Source organism: Arachis hypogaea, chromosome 5, assembly GCF_003086295.3.
Source record: "Arachis hypogaea cultivar Tifrunner chromosome 5, arahy.Tifrunner.gnm2.J5K5, whole genome shotgun sequence".
Taxonomy (NCBI): domain Eukaryota; kingdom Viridiplantae; phylum Streptophyta; class Magnoliopsida; order Fabales; family Fabaceae; genus Arachis; species Arachis hypogaea.
In genome coordinates, this window is record NC_092040.1 from 8,546,804 (window position 1) to 8,556,820 (window position 10,017).

The window sequence follows — 10,017 nt, forward strand, 5'->3', positions numbered from 1 at the left end:
CATATTGTTTTGATGACTTCAATCGATTGGGTAACAGTAACACAACCAATCGATTGAATTGTGAGACCTCAAGTTACTTTGGAGCATTCAATCGATTAGTAGTATAAGAAATCGATTTAATTTTAAAAAACCAACATTTTAGTCATCGTTCAATCGATTGGATAATATGACCAATAGATTGATTTTTGCAAAAACCATGCTGCCTTACAATTTTCAATCGATTGTTTTGTGACAATCTGTAGTCCAATCGATTGAGTTATGAAAACCTGAAATTCAATCGATTGTTTTGATAATCCAATACACGATCCTGGACGTCATGGATCAAATATAAACTTTAAATCGATTGGAATGACCAAAAAGTTTATTACGATAAACGGAAGATCTAATTCATTATTGTTTTTTATTTTGATTGTTAATAAACATAATAGATGAATGATAAAATAATAATTTATAAAATAAAAAATAATTTTTATAATTAAATAAAATATATAGGGTTAATTTGTAATTAAAATACTATTTAGCAGTTGTTAAAAAAACTTAAAAAATATGTTTTGTTATGCGACCATTTAATAGTCCAAAGTCCAAACGTTCTGAGACCATCGAATCCAGTGCTAATAAATAAAATTAAAACTGAGATTTCATATTACATACAATTTAAATACAAATTTAATAATAAAAATAGAGAGTGGTAAAATGATAAAAAAAATAGCCGGAAGAAATATACAAAGTAGGTGATTCAGATGGAACATTATTTTAAAATGGTGTTAGAAGGTACCTTCCAACAGATGAATCATTACGTGAAAATGGTGGTGGATGGCCAATACTTTCAGCGGATGGAACATTGAGTGAAAATGATGGTAGAAAGTCAATACTTCTAATAGATGAAACTTTGCGTAAAAATAGTGGTGGAAGGAAAGTATTTCCAACAAAAACAGGAAATATTTTTAGAAAGGCAAAAATAAAAATAGATTTTTTTGTTTTTAAGTCAATTTTTTTAAGAAAATGATAGAATAACTTATCGAGAAGAAGAAGTCATATATTTCTACTTTTTAAAAAATTGTAAATTAACTTTTTGAAAAATTAAAAGCTTTTTTTAAATGGTACCAAATATTCGTATTATGACTTTTCATAATTCAAAAGTAAAAGAAAAATAACTTCCCCAATTTAGTCTACTAACTATACTAAAAAAAATAGCTATACTTAAAAAATAGCCTAGTCTAAGTATAGGCTTGTTACCTCTACTTTTCTTTTGGCAATTCAGTCCACTAACTATAGATTAGATGTTAAAAAGTTTTTTTGGGGACATATATTAGATAAGTTTGCTTACCTTTTTTGTATGGGTCAGGAAATTGGGTTGCCTGTTACCCAAAAACATAAAAAGCCCGAACAATAATAAAATGAGCTACCAACGCAAGTTGGTACAGATGAATGAGGGTCTGTGTCCCTTAACCATCTCTCTCGGGTTCGATACTCACTAGAGGATGGAAATGGAGAGGGTCGCAACAAAAAAAAAAATAAATAAAATGAGCTCATGTTCTCGCCGGCAATGATTGCATACAGTGATAACTGATAAGTGTGGTGCACTTCTAATAAAAAGTGAAAACATTTGGTTCGGAACAATACTATCCATCTCTTAATTGGAACAGTAGCTGAAAATAAGTATGATAATGATTCTAGTACTTTCTAGATACACACATAGCACTTGTACAGTTGTACTCCTAATTGAGCTACACAGAAGAAGAAAAGTATCCATGCAATGAAGTTGCAACATTCTCTGGTTCAGTCTGTCCATCATCACCACCAACTTCACCCTATCCAAAATTAACTTTCTTGCTGTGGGGTTAACGAAGAAAGTTGAAAAGTCGCTGTGCATGTTGTTAAATTGTTAAATGTTAATCGTAACATGATACCCATCAAGTGCTCCAAGTGGGGAACATGACATGTTACACAAAACACAATTAGTGTCATTGGACCCCATTCCCACAACAACAATACTCTTTTGTTCCATTTTCAGGCACGCTTCATCCTACCACCCTTTTTAATCCATCCTTCCTTCACCATGTAATAATAATAATTAGTATTTTATTTTATTTTTATTTCCTCCTTTTTCACCATGAACGTGCCATCATCACTCCACCTTACAGAATCATTCCTTCTACCGTTTTCTCTCTTTTAATTTTTTAGCAGCACTGCCACATTCTCAGTCAGCGCTAATTGTGTCACACTCACATGCATTACTACAAGAGCCAAACTACTATTAACACAACACACAATCTCTCTTCCTTGATGTGAAACCGAAATTTGACAGATGAAGAAATCTGGAATTCCCTTGACTCTGATGATATTATTGTCCTGGTTTGCGGCCTTGGCGTGGTGTGATGGTGACATAATAAGATCGGTTCATGTTCTTGACCTGATGATAAGAGACTACACGTTCAAGTCAGTGGACAAGAACTTCAAGACAGGGACAGCAGAGTCAGTGAAGTTACCTTCAAAGTTAGCAGGGATCAGTGTTGACACAGTAAGGTTCAGATGTGGAAGCTTAACAAGGTACGGTGCTGAACTAAAGGAGTTTCATCTCAATGTTGGTGTAACCGTTCATCCATGTATTGAGAGGGTCATGTTGATAAGACAAAATATGGGGTCTAATTGGTCTTCTATATATTATTCTAACTATGATCTATCTGGCTACCAGCTTGTTTCTCCAATTCTGGGACTCTTAGCTTACAATGCTGATCAAGATTCCAATTCTTCAAACTCAAGCATCAACCCTTTTCAACTTGGAATTGTGTCTGGTGATAAACCTCTCACTATTGATTTCACCAATGCTACAAAACTGAATGAGGGGACGCCCTTGTGTGCTAGTTTTGAAGGAGACGGGAGAATGACGGTGGCCAAAGCCAGCGAAAATTCACCGTTTGTTTGCGTTGCCAAGAGGAATGGGCATTTTGGGATGGTGGTTGTGGATTCTGAAGTGGATGAGTATAATAAGAAGCCCATAGCTCAGTGGAAAGTAGCGGTTGGAAGCACAATTGGTGCTGCATTAGGTGCTTTCCTTCTTGGGTTGCTCCTCGTGGCGATGCTTGTGAGGGTGAAGAAGAGATCAAGAATGGTGGAGATGGAAAGAAGGGCCTATGAAGAAGAAGCTCTTCAGGTTTCAATGGTTGGTCATGTCAGAGCTCCTACTGCTTCTGGAACAAGAACCACGCCCACACTTGAGCATGAGTATATAAATTCTCATCTTAATTAAGCATTGTTGCTGCTCAATACTTTGATCAATCGAATCATTTTTGTAACATTAAATACTACATTTGTATAATTAGTTTCAATTACAACAGTGCTTTGCTGCCTATGTTGTTCATTCATAATTCTTTCTTCTTTCTCTCTCTCTCTCTCTTCCACCTAATTAGTTACTAATTAATTACCATGCTGTACATTAAGCAAGAGTTGCTTGAAAGTCACGGACAGGAGGCAGAGGAATGATGATGTTGTTCAAAATCATCAAAAGTCAAAAAGAATTGAAGCTAATCTATAATAAAGCCTGTTATCATGGAACCACCATCATGATTCCTTAAGCACATTCACACCTCCAACACTTGATTTGACTTTTCACTTACAACCGCTGACCAAATCTACAACTTTAGCGCTTAACTGGTTTTTTTTTTTTTGGTATTAAGCGCTTAACTGGTTTATTATCGCATTCACAACAAAATAAAATAACAATCTTTTTGGAATTCTGGGCCTGTTTATTATCGCATTAACAACAAAATAAAATAATCTTTTTTGGAATTCTGGGCCTGTGTTAGGAAGTTATTGGGCTTTACTGGAATAAGAATGGTTGGGATGACCCAAACTAAAATAGTGTGGATTCTAACTATATTTGTTTGTTTGAGTGTCATTATTTTGATAAAACAAATTTTATTTATTAATGTGTGTGACAAATTTTTAATAATAAAAATAAAAATATTAAAAAAATAAAAAATATATATTTTAAAATACTATAATTTATATATTTTTTTAGTCATAAAAAAATAATTTATATTTTTTTAAATTTTTATTTAAAATTTTTTTTTATATAATAAATAAATAAAAAATATTTTTATATTATTATATTTAAATATAATTAATAAATAAAAAATCTTTTTACATAAAATATTTAAATATAAAATTATTTACTTTTCTATAAGATTTAAAAAAAAAAGATAACTTTTCTAGTTTTCTAACCTCACCCAAAGAAGCCCTTAAACTCGCATCATTGATCCTCGTCTCTGGTCTGAATTCCAAGGAAGAAGATCCTCAGACCTTGTTTCGACTTTCAATTGTGCGCGTGATCTTGTTGTGTTTGACGTTGTTGCTGCTGTTGCTGCATTATCTCACACAAACATGGTGCGTTCTCTCCCCTGCCTCTCTCTTTTCACTCTCTTACTGTTTCGTTTCAGAATGAATCCCTACCCCTATCTTTGATCAATTTTCAATTTTGATTTCACTTGATCACTAGCTTTTCTGTTCAATTTGATAACTTTCTGTTAATGTAGTATATACACTAACCCATTGTTCTTCTCTATGAATTTTCTCTATCAAATCTAAATTTCTCACCGCCCCGCCCTAATTTCTCCTCTTTCCCGTTTTGTTTACTTTAATCCTTTGAGCGAGAGACACCGTGAGTACAACATAGGTTGTTCAACACAGAATTTACCTATGCTTTCGATCATTGATCATTGTTTATTGGTAAAGGAATAGCATGCTGCCTCCTAGACAATAACTCTTCTTTTGGTATGCACCTTTTGTTTTTTCCAGTCAGCTATATATAGAGGGGAATCATATAGAGGGGAATCCAGGAAGCACAGCAAATCGAGAGGACGCCATCATTTGACCCAGCAGAAAAAGCAGGAGATTAAGGAAGCTTTTGAATTATTTGACACTGATGGCTCAGGTTTTCTGCATTCTATCTATCATCATAATAGTAACGACTATACTTTAATGTATATTTTAAAATGCTAATATTTATGTTTTGATGATTTATAGGTACTATTGATGCCAAGGAGCTGAATGTTGCCATGAGGTATGCTTTATTGTTTTATCTTTCACAAGATTGATATTTTTAGTATTACTTCTTGGCTATGTAGTCTTCATAACAAAATATCATCTTTTTCAGGGCCCTAGGGTTCGAGATGACAGAAGAGGTATTATTACCTATATGTTCAATTCTCTCTACCTTATGGTTGAATGGAGTTTCCTAAGAGAAACTGGTTCCATTGTGTTGTTTTTGTCTAGTTAAAGAATTATTGTTCTTTGTGTGATGAAGAAGGGAGATGAAGTTATCTTCTCCTATTCTCCTTTTATTTAGTCATATTGAACATTTATATGTGATTATTACTCCTTATTCCAAGCTAGGCAGTCAATTACCTGAAATGGATTCGAAATTTACTATAGCAGAATAGCACTGGTTTGTTTATGGTGCTGTATGAGATATCATCTTGTCATTCTTTTTGTTAGAAGTCTGTTTGTCTCGCTTACAGATAGTACATTGTTATTCCAGCAAATAAATCAAATGATAGCAGATGTGGACAAGGATGGTAGTGGTGCAATTGACTATGAAGAGTTTGAGTACATGATGACAGCTAAAATAGGAGAAAGGGACACTAAGGAAGAGCTCATGAAAGCTTTTCAGATTATTGATCAAGATAAAAATGTAAGTGTTTTTGCTTTTGTACATGGTTTCTGCATCATCTTCTTGATTCTCATTGCCTGGGCTTTGGGGCAAGTGCAGGGAAAGATATCTGTATCAGACATTAAGCGCATTGCGAAAGAGCTAGGTGAAAGATTCACTGACAGAGAGATCCAGGACATGGTTGAGGCGGCAGACATAGATGGTAAGTTAATCATATTCTGTCCAAATCTATGTTCTAAGTTCTAACATGAAACTTTTTTGCTATGTCCGAAAGTTTTTATGTGACAAATTTTTGCAATGACTTAGATTCCAATTAAGGTTTTCTGTGATAATAATGTGTGACACTGGGCCTGCCATCATAGTTAATAACACATGCATGGCACATCATAGTTATAATTTTGCAGAGGTTAAGATTGGCTATGCCCTTGACTGACTTTCAATTTTGATTTTATGAATTATTGGCCCTAATGTTGGATTGTTATCTTTTAAGGAAATTTCAAACTGTTTTCAAATTCCTTTTTAGATTGAATTTAATGATTAATGCTAACTGTTATTTGTTAGATATGTCATGGTTTTAATCATGAACACTTGGTTGATGGCTTGATTGGTTTCCTTGTAAAAAGTTACTAACGAGAATATTTGAACATATTAAAAGTTCATCGAACGCGAATGCAGTAATATACTTGTAATTGATATTTTATTTTATTTTTTTGGTTTTAAAATGTGCAGATGATGGAGAGGTTAATGCGGAGGAGTTCATAAGGATGATGAACAGAACCAACTACCATCACTAATCATATAGGAGTATTAGTTTGTGTGTCATATTGTGAAAATCGTATGAATGACTCGAATCGTTGTTTATTACCGACAAATAACATAGCTTTATGTCCGCTATTTCTTTTTGTTGTAGTTTATTTATTTGAATTATTCTTAAATCTAAATGATATTTCTTAATTTGTATGAAAATGAAAAAAGAAACGGAGGGCTTTTTAAGGATATCACATTCACATTGTCATTTTTTAATTCTGAATTTCTGATATTGAAAAAAATGATGTGTTATCCACCATTATTGGGTTTTGAGTGTTATTCACCGCCAGTTAACAGATCGGAAGGTCCGATTTAGTTAACAGATTATCAACTTTATGTGAAGACTTCACCTGAGTTTTCATCTTTTTTAAATCCTCAATTCTGATCCATCAATTTGGGTTTTTAGAATTATTTTATTCGTTTAATTATAAAACATATTCTCTGTTTTGCTACACACTTGACCAAAAAGAATTTTGCACACAATATTTAGGGTCTGATTTGTTCATCAATTAAATTTGAGCATAAATTAGAGATTAGATTTTTTCTTTCTCATAATATCGATTTGTATATGAATTTTTTTGTTAGGGAATTAATAGAATATTTGTATAATGTGTATAATGGTCTATTTATTTGGTTCAATATAAATTAAAAAATAATATTTGGAATAAAATATTACTAATTTTTCATACATAATACACACATATTATACCATTCGGGTACCAAAAATAATAAACATTTGATATCCTACTAAATTGAACATTCTTATACTTCCTGTTACGGTGGGTAACCGGAGATTAATAGAATGGATGACGTTGGCTGGCCCAAATATGTGAGGGAGGAGGTTTTCGAATGAGTATGCAGCTCGGGAGACTCCGTCCGACTTGTTTGAACGAGAAGAGGGGGGTGGTACCTGCAAAGACACTCCGATGCCTAAGTTAGCAAGGGTGTGAGCAGGTCTAGAGAGTATTGGGCTTAGAGATACCTGAGGGGTGTCAGTGTATTTATAGTGGTGAGCCAATAACCACCGTTGGAGTAGTGCCGTATCTTTTGGGTGTTAACCGTCCCTTTATCTTAGGGAGGTTAAGATATGGCTCGATGAAGCGGTTAGAGAGATTTTGGGGGCGGTTACTCATTTAAATGAGTGTTTATCTGCCAGCTAACCTCACGTCCGACTTCTTTAGCGTAAGTCGTAGTCGACACCGACTTCTTATATGAAGGTCGGTGATTAGCTAGGCTTAATCCTTCGGGCTAGGCCTTTTTATTTGGACCTGGGCCTTTATCATTGGGCCAGGGTATGAACAGTGCCCCTACTTGAGCCCAAGATCCCTTTAGGGCTTGGGTTCAAGTATTTAGCTTGGGTTCGTAGCCGACTTTCTTGGAGGAAACACGAGTTTTTTAAACCGACGTGATTTTCGCGACCTTTTGTTTCTGACAGTTACGTCTATTCAAGCGTCGTGTCCGTTAGGGATGCACTTATGGATTGATGGCTTTGGTAACGGTGCACCCTCATTAATGACTGCTTCGTTTTTACCATTATGCCCCTTAGTATGTTTATAAATACTTTCCCTCTCTTTCTTTTTTCCGTTTCTGCAATCTTTCAAACTTCTTCTTTCTTTGTTCGTGCTGTATTCACTCGTACTATATTCTCGTGTTCTGGAGACTTTTGCTTCTTCCTACCTTCATTTCCAAAAAGAGGTTAGTTTCTTTCTCCTTCTTCGCACTTTTCGTATGACTTTACTTTGTAGAGAAATAGGTTTGTAGACTTTTGCTCGGTTCCTTTTTCTCCTCTCTAGAGACCTTTGTTTTTGATTTTCCCTTTTCTTTTTTCCCTTTGTAGGTTTCCTCATTTTTCTTAGAGAAAGAAAATGGCCTCCGTAGATTGGGTTGACGTTACTGTTCTGGGGGAGGAGCCGTTGGTTGATGCGGAGTTTATTACTCATCTTCGCACCCATCACCGGCTCTGTACTTCGGATGAAGATGAGCCTAAATATGAGTTGCTTGTTCCCGGTTTAGAGGACCGAGTTTGTCATGGGAGAGCCAACGAAACGGCTCCCCATTTCTTCTTTATGTATGAGTGCATGATCACCCGTCTGGGCATCTTTCTGCCTTTCTCCGATTTTGAAATGTCTGTTTTGCAGCATTGTCGGGTTGCCCCTACCCAGCTTCATCCCAACTCCTGGGGTTTCTTGAAAATTTACCAATTTATTAGCCATGCTCTGGATTTCCCGACTTCTCTGAAAATCTTTTTCCATCTTTTTCATATGACCAAGCCTTTTAGTGGGCTGAATAATAAACAACAATGGGTTTCCTTCCGAGCTATACAAGGTCGGAGGATTTTTACCCTTTTTGATGAATCTTTTCATGACTTTAAAAATTTCTTTTTCAAAGTGCAAGCTGTAGAGGGTCATCACCCCTTTTTTCTGGATGATAATTCTTTTCCTCGCTTTCCTTTATACTGGCTGGAGGCCTCCCCTTGCGAGAAATATGGTCTGGATGACCTGGATGAAGTAGAGGCCGCCGTCGTGGGGTTCCTCCGAGAAGTGTGGGGGAGGGCCCCATATTTGGACACTAAAAAATTTCTCCAAGGGTCTCCGACCTTTGTCCAATCACAGCTAGGTAGTTTTTTCTGGTCTTGATAAATTTTCGACTTGTTATCTGGTCATTCCGACTTGTTTGATTCTTTAGCTATTGTTTTCTTTTTCAGAAATGGCAAAGACAAATGCTCAAGAATCTTTTCAGAGGGTCCAGGAGGCTAAAGCTAAGTCTCGCGCTCGGTCTGGTGGGGCCAGGGTTATCTCTCCTCCTCCTCCTCCTCGGAACGTTGGGACCCTTTCCAACCCCATGGTGATTTCCTCTTCAGCTCCCTCTCAGCCGCCCTCCGTCGTCCGACCTTCTCCCGATCCCAAGAAACGCAAGACCTTAGAGTCTGGCTCTTTTGGGGAGGTTAAGGCGGATGCTCTTGCATTCGTCCGAAAGAATATCTATTCTTATGCTCGTATAGGTATGGATGATATGTCTGTTCGGAGCCACCTTACCACTATGATCAAGGAGAGCCTCAAAGCGGCGGGGGTCTGTGGCAAGCTCTTGGATATCTTCGATAGGGCCCCTCTCAGCTCTTTAGGGGTGACCTCGAGGGTCGAGGAGCTGGAAGGGAGGCTTCGTGCATATCAAGAGCATGAGGGAGAGTTGAGGAAGGAAATTGTCAAGCTAAGGGAGGAGAGGGATACCCTTCGGGAGAAAGGGAAGGCTTTGCAGGCCCAATGCAACATGGAGATAGATTTGAGAAAAACAGCGTAAGCCAGCTATCAAAGCTTATTCAAGGATCTTGTATCTGTGAAGACTGACCTGTTGAATTCTCGGAAGGCATATGAGGAGTTGGAGGATTCCATTGCCGATGGTGCCGAGGAGTCTTGGAGGATCTTCCTGGAGCAGGTCAGGGTCATTGCTCCCGACTTGGATCTTTCTCCTTTACATCCTGACAAAGTTGTCATTGATGGTGCCATCGTAGATCCTCCTGTCCCCGTAATTGTTTCTGAATC

At 36.4% G+C, this 10,017-nt stretch overlaps 2 protein-coding genes across 2 annotated transcripts; both read left to right on the forward strand.

Moving 5' to 3' along the window:
• The first annotated feature begins 1,633 nt into the window (after window positions 1-1,633).
• On the forward strand, window positions 1,634-3,365 carry LOC112800589 (uncharacterized). Its single transcript, XM_025842922.3, has one exon. It carries the CDS (start codon window positions 2,309-2,311, stop codon window positions 3,248-3,250), a length of 942 nt encoding a protein of 313 aa, XP_025698707.1. The 5' UTR covers window positions 1,634-2,308; the 3' UTR covers window positions 3,251-3,365.
• An 816-nt stretch (window positions 3,366-4,181) lies between these two features.
• On the forward strand, window positions 4,182-6,672 carry LOC112800590 (probable calcium-binding protein CML13). The gene is made up of 7 exons (XM_025842924.3): window positions 4,182-4,386; window positions 4,798-4,933; window positions 5,026-5,062; window positions 5,156-5,183; window positions 5,540-5,692; window positions 5,771-5,873; window positions 6,401-6,672. Exons 1-7 carry the CDS (start codon window positions 4,384-4,386, stop codon window positions 6,463-6,465), a joined length of 525 nt encoding a protein of 174 aa, XP_025698709.1. The 5' UTR covers window positions 4,182-4,383; the 3' UTR covers window positions 6,466-6,672.
• The last annotated feature ends 3,345 nt before the right edge of the window (window positions 6,673-10,017 follow it).